Source organism: Labeo rohita, chromosome 22 (assembly GCF_022985175.1).
Source record: "Labeo rohita strain BAU-BD-2019 chromosome 22, IGBB_LRoh.1.0, whole genome shotgun sequence".
NCBI lineage: Eukaryota > Metazoa > Chordata > Actinopteri > Cypriniformes > Cyprinidae > Labeo > Labeo rohita.
In genome coordinates, this window is record NC_066890.1 from 66,103,629 (window position 1) to 66,123,001 (window position 19,373).

Here is a 19,373-nt window from a genome sequence, read left to right on the forward strand (position 1 = left end):
TCCTGAATCCACTTGGATTTTAGAACAATATATTGATGTTGCATTGTTGCTGGCTGGGTCACCTTTTACTGTTGGGATTGCGGATGAGGGACTCTGCAATCCCACAGTAACCTCCATATCACAGCCTTCTCATGCCGAGCCTGCTCAAGCCATGTCTGCCAAAGTCGCACCCACTCAGTCAAGGTCTGCTAACGTCATGCCTGCCACACCACAGCCAGCTCAAGTCACGTCCACTAAGCCAAGACCTGTTCACGTCATGCCTGCCAAGCCAAAGCCTGCTCAAGCCACATCCACCAAGCCAAAGCCTGCTCCCACCACGCCTGCCGCTCCAGGGCCTGCTCCCGTCATGGCCACCCTCCCACCACCAGTCCACAAGATGGCCGCCATCCCCAAACCTGTTCACAAGATGGCCACCATTCCAGAGCCAGTCCACAAGATGGCCGCCATCCCCAAACCTGTTCACAAGATGGCCGCCATTCCAGAGCCAGTCCACAAGATGGCCGCCGTCCCTGAGCCAGTCCACAAGATGGCCGCCATCCCAGAGCCGGTCCACAAGATGGCCGCCATCCCCAAACTTGTTCACAAGATGGCTGCCATCCCACAACCAGTCCACAAGATGGCCGCCATTCCAGAGCCAGTCCACAAGATGGCCACCGTCCCTGAGCCAGTCCACAAGATGGCCGCCATCCCAGAGCCAGTCCACAAGATGGCCGCCATCCCCAAACTTGTTCACAAGATGGCTGCCATCCCAGAGCCAGTCCACAAGATGGCTGCCATCTCCAAACCTCTTCACAAGATGGCTGCCATTCCAGAGCCAGTCCACAAGATGGCTGCCGTCCCTGAGCCAGTCCACAAGATGGCCACCATCCCAGAGCCAGTCCATAACATGGCCGCCATCTCCAAACCTCTTCACAAGATGGCTGCCATTCCAGAGCCAGTCCACAAGATGGCCGCCATCCCCAAACCTGTTCACAAGATGGCTGCCATCCCAGAGCCAGAGTCACGCCACATGATGACCCACGTGCTGGACTCACCCCTAATGGCTGTACGGACAGCTAAGATGGCGCTCCCTCTTGTTGCGGCAGCTGCCCCTGATTCAAGTCAAGCTGCAGAGCCAGGTCAAGCTGCAGAGCCAGGTCAAGCTGCAGAGCCAGGTCAAGCTGCAGCTGTGTCTCCTGTGTCAAGTCAAGCTACAGCTGCTGCTCCAAAGTCCAAGGCTAAGTCAAGTCCAGTTCCAGAGTCAAGTCAAGTTTCCAAGTCCGGCCAAGCTTCAGAGCCCGGTCAAGCAACAGAGTCGAGTCAAGCAACAGAGTCAAGCCAAGACACAGCTGTGCCCCACGAGTCAAGCCAAGACACAGCTGTTCCCCATGAATCAAGCCAAGTTACAGCTGTTCTCCACGAGTCAAGCCAAGACACAGTTGTGGTTCCCCACGAGTCAAGCCAAGTCACAGCTGTTCCCCACGAGTCAAGCCAAGTCACAGCTGTTCCCCACGAGTCAAGCCAAGTCACAGCTGTTCCCCACGAGTCAAGTCACGTTACAGCTGTTGTCCCTAAGTCAAGCCATGTCGTTCCTGAGCCAAGCCATGTTGTTCCTGAGTCAAGTCAAGTTACAGTTGGGTTGTCTGTTATGTCCAACCACAGCTAACTTCCATGAACTAAGCCAAGTTACTGCAGATCTCCATGAGCCAAGTCAAGTTGCTGCTGTCGTCCATGAGCCGAGCCAAGCCAAGCCACAGTTGATCTTCATGAACCAAGTCTGGCCACGGCAGGCCTCCCTGAGTCAAGTCCGGCCATGGCAGGCCTCCCTGAGTCAAGGCAGGAAACTGTTGTCCTACCAAAACCTCACCAGGTCCCCTCTAACCTTCTCAAAGCACCTCCCATATCAGCTGACCTCGCAGAGCCCACGCTCCCAAGCCACGCAGAGCCCACGCTCCCAAGCCACGCAGAGCCCACGCTCCCAAGCCACGCAGAGCCCATAACATCAGCACCCTCAAGGTCAACAGACACCCCATTATCTACTGTGCTGCCTGTAATGGCCGTAGCCATCTTCAGTGTGTGGGCTGCACACTGTGCTCCAGAGCCCCGCCTGTCCACGAGTCTGCGCCAGAGGCCTCCTAAGGGGGCGGCGTTTCCCCAAGGACTCTCTGCCTGTCCTGTCACGGCCATGAAGGCCATTTATAACTTCCCTGCCACACCTGCCCAAGCATCTGCGCCCATGCCCCCAGAGGTGTCAGCGCAAGCTGTAGATCCTCCTATGGGGGCGGCGTTCCACGATGAACTCTCTACCTGCCATGTCGCAATCAAGAAGACCAAAGTAAGCATTCATGTACACACCGCTCCACTATGCATGTCATTAGTCCCACTGTGGATATCCCTGCTCCTGTCTGCTCTGCCTGTTCTGCCTGCCCTGCAATGGCTCCCTGTTATGCCTGCTCTGCCTGCCTCGCCATGGCTCCCTGTTATGCCTGCTCTGCCTGCCTCGCCATGGCTTCCTGTTCTGCCTGCTCTGCCTGCCCCACCATGGTCCCCTACTCTGCCATTGCTCCACGGCCCAGGCCCTCCAGTACTACACAGTCTGCTACTGCTCCACGGCCCTGGTCCCCCAAAGTTTCACTGTCTGTCATTGCTCCACGGCCCAGGCCCTTCAGTGTTTCACGGTCTGCTATTGCTCCACGGCCCAGGACCTCCAGTGTTCCACTGTCTGCCACAGCTCCACGGCCCAGGACCTTCAGTGTTCCACTATCTGCCACAGCTCCACGGCCCAGGTCCTCCAAGGTTCCACTGTCTGCCACAGCTCCACAGTCCAGGTCCTCCAGTGCTTCACTGTCTGCCACTGCTCCATGATCCAGGTCCTCCAGTGCTTCACTGTCTGTCCCTGCTCCACGATCCAGGCCCACCTGCTCTACATGGACCTGGCCCTCCGTCCCACCCCCTGTTTTGCCTCTGTTCCCCCACCCACCTGGACTGTTGTTTTGAGCGCCAAGAGTCGCTCCTAGGGGGGGGGGTTCTGTAACGCCAAGCCAGCAGAGGGAGCCCTCACCCCAGGACTGCCTGCATGCTCCCTCTGCTGCTTCTACTGCTACTTCCTGTTTGGCAGTATTTAAAGACTGACCATGTGCTCAATAGGTTGCAAAGTATTGCCTTGTTATACGGACTCTACCAAGCGTTTATCTGTTTTCTTTGCCTTGTTTAGTTCCACGGTCTTGTTTCATGGTCATCGTTTTGTCGTTGTTTTCTGCCTTAGTTTTACTCTGTTTATTGCCATAGTTTTGTTCGGTTTCTTAGCCTTGTTTCTTTGTCACTTTTGGACTGCTCACTCTTGTTTTTTTTCGACTGTGCCTGTGTTTTGGACTACGAGTTTGTGTTGCCCTGGATATATCTGTTTGCTGGTATCGGACTCTGCCTGTCGACTACGATCTGTTCAAATAAAGCTCGCTTCTGGATCTTACACGCTTCCCAGGGTCCTCATTACAATTTTATATGATCCAAAAAAATTTTTTTTTGACAGAAACTGAATGCAATTGCTGACTGGTATCTGTAGTTAATGTTTATTAATGTAAAATGTATCTGAGGCCAAACCCAGGAGATCACTGGCAAGTCTGAGGTAACCATCCAAAAATTTGAAATTTATTTATTTGATACCAAAGCCCTGACACTTTTTTCAAGTTATTTTATATGAACGAAAAATGTTTTTATTTGACAAACTGCCTGCAATTGCTGACTGGTATCTGTAGTTAATGTTTATTAATGTAAAATGTATCTGAGCACAAACCCAGGAGATCGCTGGCAAGTCTGCTGTAACCGTCCAAAAATATGAAATGTATTTATTTATTTGACAGCAAAGCCTTCACACTTTTTCAAGTTATTTTATATAAACAGAAATTGTTTTTATTTGACAAAAACTGCCTGCAATTGCTGACTGGTATCTGTAGTTAATGTTTATTAATAAAAAATGTATCTGAGGACAAACCCAGGACATCGCTGGCAAGTCTGATCTAACCTAAAAAAAATATGAAATGTTTTTATTTGACACCAAAGCCCTGACTCTATTTTCAAGTTATTTTATATGATCCAAAAAAAAATTTTGCCAGCGATTGCTGACTGGTATCTGCAGTTGATACCTCTTCATTCACTGCTATGAATTGATGCCGGTCAGATAAGTATGATTTGAATCATGCCAATGCACTACCACTAATGCCAACATAATTTTCAAGTCTGTTCAAGAGAATGTTGTGGTCAACAGTATCAAACGCAGCACTAAGATCCAGTAGCACTAACAGAGAGATACAACCACGATCGGATGATAAGAGTAGATCATTTGTAACTCTAATAAGAGCAGTCTCAGTACTATGGTACGGTCTAAAACCTGACTGAAAATCCTCACAGATATCATATTTCTGTAGGAAGGAAGATAATTGTGAGGATACAACCTTTTCTAATATCTTTGACAGAAAAGAGAGATTCAAGATTGGTCTGTAATTAATTAATTTGTTGGGGTCAAGTTGTGTTTTTTTAATGAGAGGCTTAATAGCATCTAATTTGAAGCTTTTGGGGACATATCCTAATGACAGTGATGAATTAATAATATTCAGAAGAGGATCTATGATATTTAGTAGCCTGGATGGAATAGGGTTTAGCATACAAGTTGTTGGTTTAGATGATTTAACAAGTTTATACAATTCTTCTTCTCCTGTAGTAGAGAATGAGTGGAATTTCCACTCATTCTCCTGAGTTCCCCAGGAGATCTAAAGGACACTATCTATTGCGAGACTGTAATTGACGGCTGCATGGTGACAATTTTGTCTCTAATAGTATCGATCTTGGAAATAAAGTAGTTCATAAAGTCATTACTGCTATGCTGAGGGGCACAGTCAGTGCCTGTTGGTTCTTTATTTTTTGTTAACTTAGCCACTGTACCTAGGGTTATGTTTGCTTTTTTTCTAAAAGAGTTGAAAAGTAATCAGATCTTGCAGTTTTTAAAACCTCTAGTTTTGTTTTCATCCAGCTGCGCTCCATTTTCCAGGCTCCTCTCTTTAGGTCGCATGTCAATAAAAAAGTACCTTATCCACACTACATGATGTTGTTGTTGTTTTAATGTAAAACCCTATAATAGAAAAAAAAAAAAGATGGCTCATTACTGATTTTCTGGAGCTCAACAATCCAGCTACACAGACTGTCAACATACTTTTAACAGGTAAATTATTTCTTTCTTAAATGTCTGTTTTTCTCTTTTTTGAACATGTAAGGGTGACAAGGAGACTTCTCTTCACCACTAAGTTAAGGGAGTTCATTTTTAGTCCATCTCCTATCTTGAAAGGTCTGTTTTACAAGGATGGACTAAAAATGAACTCCCAAAACTTACTGCCAGATTCCTGAAGATTAATTCTTTAAAGAGTGGTACAAGATGATGTGGTGCTGGTCCTACAAGAGTCAATCTCAACTGAGCTGTCTATAAAGCCTATAAAAAATCTGTCTTCATGTATTCCACAACACTTCAGCATTTTATTCTTATTGAGGGTCATTTTTTAGGATTTTTTACCCAAGCAAAGTCACTGAGAACCTGAAAACTTGCAGTTTTGGAAAATGGTGGCGCTGAAGACTAAATAGTTCCTGATGGTTTCACACCCAGTTTTTTTACATTAATTTGTAATTCTTTCATATAATGTGTCTTTTCCTCTCCACCTGTTTTTTTTTTTTTTTTGACCCTGCTGACCCAATGAACATTTTGCTGTCCAATGATCATGCCTTAACTTTTTAAATTCTAGTATCACATCCTTCTCATGACCATTTAATAATTGTTGACTTTTCAATCTGAGGTTAATCTCTTTTTTGGCTCATTTTATCTGTAAAAGAAAACCTGCTTAATAATTACGCACACCTGAATATAAGGATTTTTTTTACTTCCAGCCTTCGTGGACAATTATATATCACTTATAAATGATTAAATACACAATGAATAGTAGTTATTAAGATTGATGTGGTTTGTAATTGGTAAAATGTGCTTGGAAAAAAATTATAATCAGAATATCAACTTGCATAATAATTACATACTGTTTTTTTTTTATTGTCCTGAGCTACAATGGTATCATTTGCAGAGAAGCAAAGTCGTTCTATTGCAAGTTGATTTGCTGATGATTACTGAATAGAAAATAAACCAGTTTCTGGTAACTGTGTTGAGTAATTAATAACATCCATAAATTGTAAAGCAGATATGGAAAGTTTTGCATTAACAACGAATTGGTTGTCATTTATGTTAGAAGGAAGGCCATTTACTTTATGTAGCATGACCCTTATGTAATCCATGTGTGATGTATCTTTTTTTGCCATGACAACCTCACATGTTTGCAGTTGCTATCTGCAGTCATAGTAAGATCACTTGAATGTTGTATATGGAGTAACACTCAGTGTGAATAAAGTATGTACTGTAGGTTTTATTCCATTAAACTGTGTTGAAAATGCATGTGATCTGAATATTAAACAGAAATACACTTTAGAGAATTGAAATAACAGATTTATTCAGAGTTTACTTAATCAAGAAATGTACAACAGAACATGCTTACAGAGTGCTAAAGTGTGTTTTTTTTTCATATTAACTGTGTCACATGCAGGTTTGGGAGTAACACAATTTATTTTATCTCAATTTCTAATGCATTATCATATTCTTGTAATCAGATTACAATTATTAAAACACACTACTTAATTATCAGGGTGACATCAGTAAATAATTGCATGGAGATACATTGCACTGTGTATGCATTCATATGAAGACTAATTCTACAACTGAGTTCTGACATCCTACAAAGGAAGAAATTTGCCCTTTTGCATAGTCAGGACATGGCATGTTCAGCATGAGTATGATATAGTATGTTATATTTCAATGCTTTTAGGTTTGAAATGGGCAAGACAAAGGAGACATTATAATCCACTGCTCTAATGTATTCTGTTAGCTGAAGATTAGATGATTTCAGCCTCACTGATGTCAAGTCAGGAACAAAATATTTTCAATTTGTTTTCTGTATCACAGACCTAAATTAAATTAGACATATTTATTTAAACTCTCAATAGCACCCTGTTCTGAGTATGTTGTCCATTCTTGTGGGATCTTACCATAACCATCAAATGTCTTTTTGTAGTATTTTTCAAGATCTTTCTGGAATCTGCACACAAACCATTTCCAGTAGGGCAGTTCAGAGAGATCAGGGGTGATGCTCCACTTCGCATAATCTCCTCCTGCTCTTCTGTATTCACTGTATGGGACTGATTTATCATCTGAGTCACTGGGATAAAAAGATCGATCACTGCCTGCCACTGATGTTGTACAGATCCAAACACACAAGTTTGTTGTACCCCTGAACTTGAACCCATTTACTCCATTCACTCCATGGAAAACAGCACTGTGATCTCCATCATGGTTTTCTATGGTGTTGGTGCAGATGGCTGCACAGAATGGACACTGTTCCCAACAGCACTGACATAAGTCATCAATCAGAAGCTGATCTGGCCTGAACCTGAGGTCCAATTTAGCTGGAAAAGTATTCGTGTCAAATCTACTGCTGATGTCTGATATTATAGAAGGAAGTTCTTTCTTTATCACGTCTTTTAGGAGGTTGAAATCATCAACATCATCATGTTTGACTCCACTGAGGTCTTTTTCAGAGAAGATCAGCTCATCTGAGAGCTGCTGTGCAAAACTCTTCAACCACAAACCAACATCTCCACTGTTGCCTTGAACATGTTTAGTAGATTTATACACAACTTCCATGATCTTCTGCTCCAGGAGTTCAATGTTCTTCTTCATCTTGGGTAAAACACGGACACTGAAGTTATCAGTGATGTACCGACTGACTTCATCACTGATGAAACTCTTGAAGTGATCTCTGGGTTTGTGAATGTAGTTCATGTATTTGTCAAAATCCTTCTTTTTTGCCAGTGTCTTCAGGATGTGTTTCTCTAGATTTGATCTGTTTCCGTTCAGTGATGGACAGTCTGTTCTCATATCATTTGCTAACTGTCTGGCAGTCTTCTTGTAGATGCTCTGTTCAATGGGCTTTTTGAGTTTCTGACAGATGATCTCACCAAAAATGGCAGCTGATGTTGCTCCACGACAGTATTTCTGGAAAATACTATAATACTCGTCTTCCTTCTTCTTAACATATATTTTGGGATCATTGGCCTCTCTGAACAATCTGTGTTGGTCAGTGATCAACTTATTTGCTCTCTTACAGATGAAAAGAACCAAATCCATGAAGAATTCATTCTTGAACACATAATTAACTGATCCGTCCTGATGTTCATTTACTCTTTCTTTGATGTAATCTATGAGTTTTTGAATGTAGATGATGTTGTAGCCCATCTTTGAAATGTTAAATGACTGAATCATTTTGTCTGTCTGTTGTTCAACATCACTGACTAATGATCTTATTTGGGCTTCATCCTCCTTAAAGAGACTGTAACCCAGCCTTGTTTTAACTGATCTGCAAGAATTTGTGAAAAATTCACTTGATTTCTTTGACTGTACATAATCTGAATAACTCAGCACAGAGAAAATGTCCCTGCTGTTCTTCCAGTGATCTACAGGAACACTTTCATAGACGTCACTGAGGATCATTCTCACATCTCTCATTATGTCAATGTCTCTGATTGCTGGAGTGTCTCTGCTGATTATTGTCATCCACTCTTTCCAAAACAAACCAAACTCTTCCTTTAGTGTTTCTTCATCATTTGCTTTGTCTTTGAGTTTTAAGGCAAGTTCTTTGCTCTTTTCAAAGAGAGTGTTTTCATGATGTGTCCTCTGAGCATCAATCGCTTTCTTCAGGTCTCGCTGCTTAAGAATCTCATTTAATTTCCTCTTTGTTTCTCTCACAATACTTTCCTGTAGCTCTTTGATTTTGATTTCAAATGATGTTTTCCACTGAATCAGTATATTTGCATCTGCATCTTTCTCAAAGAATTCTGACATTGATTTTCTCACTTCTTTACTGGTCTCCTTAAGTTCACTCTGAAGATCAGATTCCTCAACCTCATGAATTGCTTCATTTTCTATTTTGTTGTGTAGTTTGTTCTCAGTTTCCAGCATGGCACTGCGAAGACTCCAGGACCACTTGCTGTATTCAGTCTCCAGTTTCCTGTAGGCTGAAATCTCCAGAGAATTTCTGAAGCTGAAGACGAATCGTTCATTCAGTAAAGCCTCCCAGAGATCTTTAATACGAACTTTGAAGTCTTTCAGCCTCATTCCATGTGATGTTTCTGCATGAGTCATAATAGTTTTCTTGAGGTCTTGAATGTTCTCACAGTAGTTTGGGTTTGGTGGGGCCATGGGTGGGCTGCCCTCCCAGAGCTGAGCAAAATACTTCACATCATTCTGAACATCAAATCTAATGACGTCACTGAAACACTCAACATCGCACACTTCCTCTTTAGCAGCGAGTTTTGTCATCTCATCCAGTGCCTCTTGCAGTCGTCTCCTTCCCTCCATGTTTTTCTCTCCAGCTGTGACGTCTGAAACGTTCTGATGCACAAACACACAGCTGGGATTCAGTCTGACCTTCTTCATCCTCATGAAGGCCTGAACAACAATCTGCAGAACGTCCTGCATCTCAGATGGGTTTTCTCCAAAAATGTTGATCAAAGTCAAATTTCCAAGACCAACAACAAATGTGGCCAACTCATTGTCATGATGTCTTGTCGATCTTCCAGCCAGTTCTAGAGCACGAAGACCTTCAGTATCAACAACCAGAATATAATCAAATTTCATCTGTGTTTTCATCTCATCAGACACTCTGACCAGCTGCATGAAAGCTCCTCTGGTGCACCTGCCAGCACTGACAGCAAACTGGAGTCCAAACATGGCATTCAGCATGGTGGATTTGCCAGAGCTCTGAAGCCCTAAAACTGACAGCACAAAGACTCTCTGGTCTCCCAGTTTCTGGGTGAGTTGATCAAGAACAGCAGAGATCCAGATCACAGGAACATGAGCAGCATCTCCATCCATCAGCTCCAGTGGAAATCCAGAGATCATCATCTCTGCTGCAAGACTCGCGAGAGAAGAGAAGGGAATCTGCAGGTCTTTCTTGTTCTTGTTCAGAGATGAACATGATTCATAGATCTGTCCGATCTCCCTCATGATGTGCTCCAAACCAAAGGTTGCATTTTGAAGTTCCTCAGATATTTTCTCAAGTTCAGTTTGTTCAGTTTTGAGTTGTTCAGATTTATCATGTTTCTTATTTAGCTGTAATACTGTTGACCACTTTTCATTATACTTGTGATGTAGAGCAGAAAGATCACCTGATGTGTGCTCATCCAGGACATTACTGAGCCATTTGGGGAAAAACATCTTATTTGCAGAATCTGAGTTCATTTCTTTAATAAAGAGCTGCACAAACTCACTGATGTCAGATTCATGCTGTTGTTCACGAATTTTCTTCATTTCTACTTGTTTTCTACTTATTTCATTTTCAAGCTCATCTCCTTGAGGTTGATGCAGTTCTTTGTTTTTCTGACTCCACTGATGCCACAGTTTCCCCTGGTGAGGCAGAAATGATTCTTTGGTTTCCGCAAGATTTTTCTTTTGCAGTAAACTTATCATCTCCTTTGCTGTTTTTTTTTTCCTCTCCTGCAGTCATCATCATCTTCCACATCTACACTGATGTCTGAGTATTTGGACACATCTTCAAGTCTGAAAGTGGAAGGTATTCCTGAGACACAAGCATTTATGGCTCTTCTGAGTTCTTCAGATACATCTGACTGATTTCTGTCTTTTAGACCGATCTTGTATTTTCCTTTCCATGTCTCATTGAGAGTTGAAGCATTCTCAGTAAGAAGACAAATGAGTGGCTTAGAGTCCTTGCAGAGATCTTGAAATTTTATCATATTTCTATCATTCTTCTGAAGTTGTGGTAGAAGAACAACATTGACTGAGCTCATTTCAGTGAGGATCTGCAGCTGTTTCTCGTGGTCTCCTGCATCACCGTGTAAATTACAGAACGCAACACAGTCCGTGAATTTATCATCATTTGTTCCAGAGGGGCAGAACCAGGCGATCTCCACCACTCCATCCATCAGGACTCTGGTTCTGCTGCTGCCTGGGCAGTTCCTGTGGAAGAACGTGTTGTGTTTCTCATTGATCAGACTGTTCATCAGCTGAGACTTGGATGAAGACACAGAGCCAAATCTGAAGAAAAACACCATAGGAGTTTCTGCCTTGTAGATCGGCTGCGTTTGACTGATGGTTTCATTGTTGGTGTTTTTGATTTTCCAGCTCTTGTTGATTTGTCTGAATGTCCAGAGAGGAAACTCAATATGTCGTGTGAATGGATGAGGAACAAGCAGAGGCAGAGCAAACTGACACTGGGACAGTTTAGTGACCATCAGCTGCTTCAGGAAACCATCAGCACAATGAAACACGGCCATCTGGACATCCATCGAGTGAATTTGCCCAGACTGACTTGTTCCTTCATCAGACAAAAACATTTCTTCGAAAATGTCACACTCATATTTAGATGAGTCATTATGTCTTTGTTGTATCTGATCTTGTTCACTGGGATCTCTAACAGTAATGTATCTTGCTCTGTAGTCCATCATAAGTAGTTTTTGTATGAAAGTCTGAATCAGCTCCTCTTCAGCACAAGACTCATTGGACTGTAATGAATGTTTAGTTATCTGAAGAACATCTGCAGCTCTCAGTTCATTCCTGCTTTTAAGATGAAATCTGTCAAAGAGTATTTTTGAGCCTGTAATCATTTCTTTTTCTGTTTGATCTGGTTTCTTTGTTTCTTTTCTAAACTCTTCTGTAGTTCCCTGTGAAAGAAAAGACTAGAATGTTAATTTATGCACAGCCTCTGTCTAACATATTATTATTATTATTATTATTATCATTACTACTACTCAATTTGAACCATTTAATTATATTGTAACAACCAAACCTTTCAGGCAGAAATGATTTGTAGCTCATTTTGAGATTGCTAGATTTTATTATTACTATTTAATTTCTTCACATTTTGGTTTTAGACAGTATGGCTTCTGTATAAATTATCTTACAGAACATTTGTGATCTGACAAAAGCTGACATGGACCATGCATTTTAGAAATAATTAAATAGTTTTAGACATTACACTGCCCTCCAAAAGTTTGGAAACACCCCTGGCAAAGTGTGGTGATATCAGCATAAATCCTTTTAGTTAGCCGGTTAGCTTGCCATTCACTTTTACTTTTTCTATCCGCCTCTACAACCGTTGTTGCTTTCTCCCCCTGCTTTTTTTCTTCACAAGTTCATCAAACAACAGTGGTGAGTTGAAATTGTTCTACAACTACGGTGAGTAATGGCTTATTCTCCTTTCCTGGTTACTTGCAACACCTGTCATATGCATAGTTTATCTATCTCTGTCAGCAGCGAGGGATTCACATGTGATAAATGCAGGGAAATAGTTAGGCTGACAGAGAAGATTTCAGAACTAGAGACACGCATCCAAACTTTAATCGAGGATAGTAAGAATGTGAGGGCCTCAGATACGGCTTTGGATGCGACTAGATCAGGAAGTTCCATACATTGTTCGGTTCCGGTAACTTCGCCTTTGCAGCAGGGCAACTGGGTGACTGTGAGACGGCATAGTCGCGGGTCAAAACACCGCTCTTCTGTTCTGATCAGAACATCAAACAGGTTCTCCCCACTCAGTGAGGCATCCACTGAGAAACCTGATCAAAGTGCTCTAGTTATTGGCGATTCTATTGTATGGAACGTGAAAATAGAGACACCAGCTACCATAGTCCAATGTTTACCGGGAGCCAGAGCGCCTGACATCTTGGCAAATTTAAAAGTGCTGGCTAATGCTAAACGTAAATTCAGATCACTAAAAATAATGTTAAAGAGGTGTGTGAACTTGCAAGTATGATATCAGACACTGTAATTTGCTCTGGCCCCCTCCCTGCGTATCGTGGTGACGAGAGACATAGCAGACTGTCATCACTAAATGGCTGGATGTCTAAGTGGTGCCCGCAGAATAACATAGGTTTCATAGACAATTGGACAAGTTTTTGGGGCAGACCTGACCTGTTGAAAAGAGATGGTCTTCATCCCTCCAGGGGTGGTGCCGATCTTCTCTCTAGTAATATGGCATATAGTCTTAGAGTTTGCACTTGACTAACTGGGGCCCAGGTCAGGAAGTAGACAGACTGGCTAATCCGACCGTCTACTAGCTGCCTCACGTCAACAAAATCAGTTATTTCTCAGCACATAGAGACCCTTTCACCTAGATATCATGCTATAGAGACTGTGTCTGTTCCCCGAGCTAGACAAAACAAAAGACGTCCAAACCAATTTAAGAGTAATAATCTAATCAACGTTCAACAAATAAAAAAATTACGTAATACAGAGAAACAAATGATAAAACTTGGCCTTTTGAATATCAGGTCCCTCTCTACAAAAGCGCTTTTTGTAAATGATATGATCATTGATCATAACCTAGATGCGCTATGTTTGACAGAAACCTGGCTAAAACCAGATGATTACATTATCTTAAACGAGTCTACCCCTCATGATTACTGTTATAAACATGAGCCACGTCTAAAAGGTAAAGGAGGAGGTGTTTCTACAATTTATAGCAATATTTTCAGTGTTTCTCAGAGAGCGGGCTTCAAGTATAACTCGTTTGAAGTAATGGTGCTTCATGTAACATTATCCAGAGAAACAAGTGTTAATGATAAATCCCCCATGTCGTTTGTACTTGCTACTGTATACAGGCCACCAGGGCACCATACAGATTTTCTTAAAGAATTCGCTGATTTTATATCTGAGCTGGTGTTAGCTACAGATAAGGTCTTAATAGTAGGTGACTTTAACATCCATATCGATAATGAAATTGATGCCCTGGGAGCAGCATTTACAGACATTTTAAATTCTATTGGAGTTAGACAACACGTGTCAGGTCCCACTCATTGTCGAAATCATACTCTAGACTTAATACTGTCCCATGGAATTGATGTCAATGCCGTTGAGATTCTGCAGTGATGATATCTCTGATCATTATCTAGTCTCGTGTATACTCCAGATAACTAAAACTGTAAATTTGACTCCTTATTACAAATATGGTAGAACCATCACTTCTACTACAAAAGACTGCTTTCTAAGTAATCTTCCTGACTTATCTGAATTTCTCAGCATGTCCAATAGCTCAGAAAAACTTGATGATGTAACAGAAACTATTGACACTCTCTTTTCCAGGACTCTAGATAGGGTTGCTCCTCTGCGCCTAAGAAAGATTAAGGAAAACTGTAACGCCGAGCCAGCAAAGGGAGCCCTCACCCCAGGACTGCCTGCATGCTCCCTCTGCTGCTTCTACTGCTACTTCCTGTTTGGCAGTATTTAAAGACTGACCATGTGCTCAATAGGTTGCAAAGTATTGCCAGTTAAACCTGCCTTACCGAGCATTTATATTACTCTGTTGGATTACTTGTTGCTGTCTTGCTTTGTCTTTGGATTATTGAGTTTACGGATTGCCCCTGTCGGATTGTTTGCCTGTGTGGACTGTTTACAAGGTTTGACCCTTTATCTGCCTGTTGACGATCGCTCTCTGGATTATCCCTTGGACTGTTGCATTCTCGGACTGCCTTATTGGTTATCGACCCTCTGCCTGTTTGCATGTTTGTGTTTGCTGTTGTTCCTAATAAACTTCTGCGTATGGATTCTACTACTGCCTCAGCGTCCTTGTTACAGAATACTTCGCCTCCCATGAATCCAGCGGAAGTTACACAACACACCATGAACCCAGCAGATCGTCTTGTCCGACTAAGACAGGGGAACCGTTCCATAGAGGACTATGTAACTGACTTCTGCGAACTATGTTACCAGGTAGATTTTAATGACACCTTTCTATTGGACATTTTCCGTTTTGGTTTAAACAAAAACATATCCCGTTTCCTGCCACGCAATACCCCACAATGGACTCTTGAAAATTATATCGACCTTGCACTCCGACTAAGCGGCTCACCTTTTACTGTCGGGATTGCGGACGAGGGACCCCGCAATCCCGCAGTAACCACCACACCACAGCCAGCTCAAGTCACGTCCACCAAGCCAAAGCCTGCTCACGTCATGCCTGCCAAGCCAAAGCCAGCTCAAGTCACGTCCACCAAGCCAAAGCCTGTTCACGTCATGCCTGCCACGCCATAGCCAGCTCAAGTCACATCCACTAAGCCAAAGCCTGTTCACGTCATGCCTGCCAAGCCAAAGCCTGCTCAAGCCACATCCACCAAGCCAAAGCCTGTTCACGCCATGCCTGCCGCTCCAGGGCCTACTCACGCCACGCCTGCCGCTCCAGGGCCTGCTCACGCCACGCCTGCCGCTCCAGGGCCTGCTCACGCCACGCCTGCCACTCCAGGGCCTGCTCACGTCATGGCCGCCGTCCCTGAGCCAGTCCACAAGATGGCCGCCATCCCAGAGCCAGTCCACAAGATGGCCGCCATCCCAGAGCCAGTCCACAAGATGGCCGCCATCCCCAAACCTGTTCACAAGATGGCTGCCATTCCAGAGCCAGTCCACAAGATGGCCGCCTTCCCCAAGCCAGTTCACAAGATGGCCGCCATCCCAGAGCCACTCCATAAGATGGTTGCTGTCTCCAAGTCACGCCACATGATGACCCACGTGCTGGACTCACCCCTAATGGCTGTACGGACAGCTAAGATGGCGCTCCCTCTTGTTGCGGCAGCTGCCCCTGATTCAAGTCAAGCTGCAGAGCCAAGTCAAGCTGCAGGTGCATCTTCAGAGTCAGGTCAAGTTGCAGCTGTGTCTCCTGTGTCAAGTCAAGCTACAGCTGCTGCGCCAAAGTCCAAGGCTTCCAGGTCAAGTCCAGTTCCAGGGTCAAGTCCAGTTCCAGGGTCCGGCCAAGCTTCAGAGCCCGGTCAAGCTACAGAGCCCGGTCAAGCTACAGAGCCTGGTCAAGCTACAGAGTCAAGTCAAGCAACAGAGTCAAGTCAAGTAACAGAGTCAAGCAAGGACACAGCTGTTCCCCATGAATCAAGCCAAGTTACAGCTGTTCTCCATGAGTCAAGCCAAGACAAAGCTGTGGTTCTCCATGAGTCAAGCCAAGACACAGCTGTTCTCCATGAATCAAGCCAAGTTACAGCTGTTCTCCATGAGTCAAGCCAAGACACAGCTGTAGTTCTCCATGAGTCAAGCCAAGACACAGCTGTTCCCCATAAATCAAGCCAAGTTACAGCTGTTCTCCATGAGTCAAGCCAAGTCACAGCTGTTCTCCACGAGTCAAGCCTAGTCACAGCTGTGCCCCACGAGTCAAGCCAAGTCACAGCTGTTCCCCACGAGTCAAGTCACGTTACAGCTGTGCCCCACGAGTCAAGCCAAGTCACAGCTGTTCCCCACGAGTCAAGCCAAGTCACAGCTGTTCCCCACGAGTCAAGTCACGTTACAGCTGTCGTTCCTGAGTCAAGCCATGTTGTTCCTGAGTCAAGCCATGTTGTTCCTGAGTCAAGCCATGTTGCAGCAAATCTTCACGAGTCAAGTCAAATTGCTGCGGTCTTCCCTGAGCCAAGCCAAGCCACGGTTGTTCTTCATGAGCCAGGTCAAGTTGCGGCTGTCGTCCATGAGCCAAGCCAAGCCACAGTTGATCTTCATGAACCAAGTCCGGCCACGGCAGGCCTCCCTGAGTCAAGTCTGGCCACGGCAGGCCTCCCTGAGTCAAGGCAAGAAACTATTGTCCTACCAAAACCTCACCAGGTCCCCTCTAACCTTCTCAAACTACCTCACATCTCAGCTGAAACCGCAGAGCCCACGCTCCCAAGCCACGCAGAGCCCACGCTCCCACGCCACACAGAGCCCACGCTCCCACGCCACACAGAGCCCACGCTCCCACGCCACGCAGAGCCCACATTCACAAGCCATAAGCCCATAGCATCAACACCCTCGAGGTCAACAGACACTCCACTATCTACTATGCTGCCTGTAATGGCCATCGCCATTTTCAGTGCGTGGGCTGCACACTGTGTTCCAGAGGCCTCGCCTGTCCACGAGTCTGCTCTAGAGGCCTCGCCTGTCCACGAGTCTGCTCCAGAGGCCTCGCCTGTCCACGAGTCTGCTCCAGAGGCCTCGCCTGTCTACGAGTCTACTCCCGAGGCCTCGCCTGTCCACGAGTCTACTCCAGAGGCCTCGGCTGTCCACGAGTCTATGCCAGAGGCCTCTTCTGTCAAAGAGTCTGCGCCAATGCCCCCAGAAGCAGCAGCTCCGGCTGCAGAACCTCCTAAAGGGGCGGCGTTTCCCCAAGGACTCTCTGCCTGTCCTGTCATGGCCATGAAGGCCATTTATAACTTCCCTGCCACACCTGCCTCTGTTCCCCCACCCACCTGGACTGTTGTTGTTTTGAGCGCCAGGAGTCGCTCCTAGGGGGGGGGATTCTGTAACGCCGAGCCAGCAGAGGGAGCCCTCACCCCAGGACTGCCTGCATGCTCCCTCTGCTGCTTTTACTGCTACTTCCTGTTTGGCAGTATTTAAAGACTGACCATGTGCTCAATAGGTTGCGAAGTACTGCCAGTTAAACCTGCCTTACCGAGCATTTATATTACTCTGTTGGATTACCTGTTGCTGTCTTGCTTTGTCTTTGGATTATTGAGTTTACGGATTGCCCCTGTCGGATTGTTTGCCTGTGTGGACTGTTTACAAGGTTTGACCCTTTATCTGCCTGTTGACGATCACTCTCTGGATTATCCCTTGGACTGTTGCATTCTCGGACTGCCTTATTGGTTATCGACCCTCTGCCTGTTTGCATGTTTGTGTTTGCTGCTGTTCCTAATAAACTTCTGCGTATGGATTCTACTACTGGCTCAGCGTCCTTGTTACAAAAACAGTCCAACCCAGTGGTATAATGAGCACACTCGCGCCCTAAAGAGAGCAGCCCGGAAAATGGAGCGCAGCTGGAGAAAAAACAAAATTAGAGGTTTTTCGTACTGCTTGGCGTGAATGTACCCTATCGTATAGAAAAGCATTAAAATCGGCACGATCTGATTACTTTTCGACTCTTTTAGAAGATAACAAACATAACCCTAGGTATTTATTCAATACAGTGGCTAAGTTAACAAAAAATAAAGAACCAACAGGCACTGACTATGCCCATCAGCATAGCAGTAATGACTTTATGAACTACTTTACTTCCAAGATCGATACTATTAGAGACAAAATTGTCACCATGCAGCCGTCAATTAAAGTATCGCATCAGATAGTGTCCTATAGATCTCCTGGGGAACAATTCCACTCATTCTCTACTATAGGTCAGGATGAATTATATAAACTTGTTAAAGCATCTAAACCAACAACTTGTATGCTGGACCCTATTCCATCTAGGCTACTAAAAGACTTACTTCCAGATCTCATAGATCCTCTGCTAAATATTATTAATTCGTCACTGTCATTAGGATATGTCCCCAAAACCTTCAAACTGGCTGCTATTAAGCCTCTCATTAAAAAACCACAACTTGACCCCAACTAATTAATTAATTACAGACCTATCTCGAATCTCCCATTTCTGTCAAAGATATTAGAAAAGGTTGTATCCTCACAATTATCTTCCTTCCTACAGAAAAATGATATCTGTGAGGATTTCCAGTCAGGTTTTAGACCGTACCATAGCACTGAGACTGCTCTTATTAGAGTTACAAATAATCTGCTCTTGTCATCCGATCGTGGTTGTATCTCTCTATTAGTGCTACTGGATCTTAGTGCTGCGTTTGATACTGTTGACCACAACATTCTCTTGAACAGACTTGAAAATTATGTTGGCATTAGGGGTACTGCATTGGCATGGTTCAAATCGTACTTATCTGACCACTATCAACTCGTGGCAGTAAATGAAGAGGTATCATATCGATCACAAGTGCAGTATGGAGTACCGCAAGGCTCAGTGCTAGGGCCATTACTTTTTACCCTTTACATGTTACCCTTGGGTGATATCATCAGGAAATATGGTATTAGCTTTCACTGTTACGCTGATGATACTCAGCTCTATATTTCTTCACAGCCCAGCGAAACATACCAATTTAAAAAACTAACGGATTGTGTAGTTGAGTTAAAAAATTGGATGACAAGTAATTTCTTACTGCTAAATTCTGAAAAAACAAAGGTGTTAATTATTGGACCTAAAACCTCATCATATAATAACCTAAAACACTGTCTAATACTTGATGGCTGCTCTGTCAATTCTTTGTCATCAGTTAGGAACCTAGGTGTGCTATTTGATGGCAATCTTTCCTTTGAAAACCACATCTCTAGTATTTGCAAAACTGCATTTTTCCATCTCAAAAATATATCTAAACTACGACCTATACTCTCAATGTCAAATGCTGAAACATTAATTCATGCGTTTATGACCTCAAGATTA

The 19,373-nt window shown here is 44.0% G+C and overlaps 1 protein-coding gene and 1 pseudogene across 1 annotated transcript; one reads left to right on the top strand and one right to left on the bottom strand.

Annotated features, from left to right (window-relative positions):
- The first annotated feature begins 1,726 nt into the window (after nucleotides 1-1,726).
- Nucleotides 1,727-17,596, top strand: LOC127153498 (uncharacterized). Its single transcript, XM_051094574.1, has 2 exons — nucleotides 1,727-1,754; nucleotides 16,569-17,596. The coding sequence occupies exon 2, from the start codon at nucleotides 16,940-16,942 to the stop codon at nucleotides 17,384-17,386; it is 447 nt and encodes a 148-aa protein (XP_050950531.1). The 5' UTR covers nucleotides 1,727-1,754; nucleotides 16,569-16,939; the 3' UTR covers nucleotides 17,387-17,596.
- The window catches only part of LOC127153479 (interferon-induced very large GTPase 1-like), a 112,306-nt pseudogene continuing 99,428 nt past the window's right edge, over nucleotides 6,496-19,373 (bottom strand).

Bases quoted from the DNA above. Each gene is read 5' to 3' on its own strand.
- LOC127153498 (XM_051094574.1), top strand. From the start codon at position 16,940: ATGCTGCCTGTAATGGCCATCGCCATTTTCAGTGCGTGGGCTGCACAC.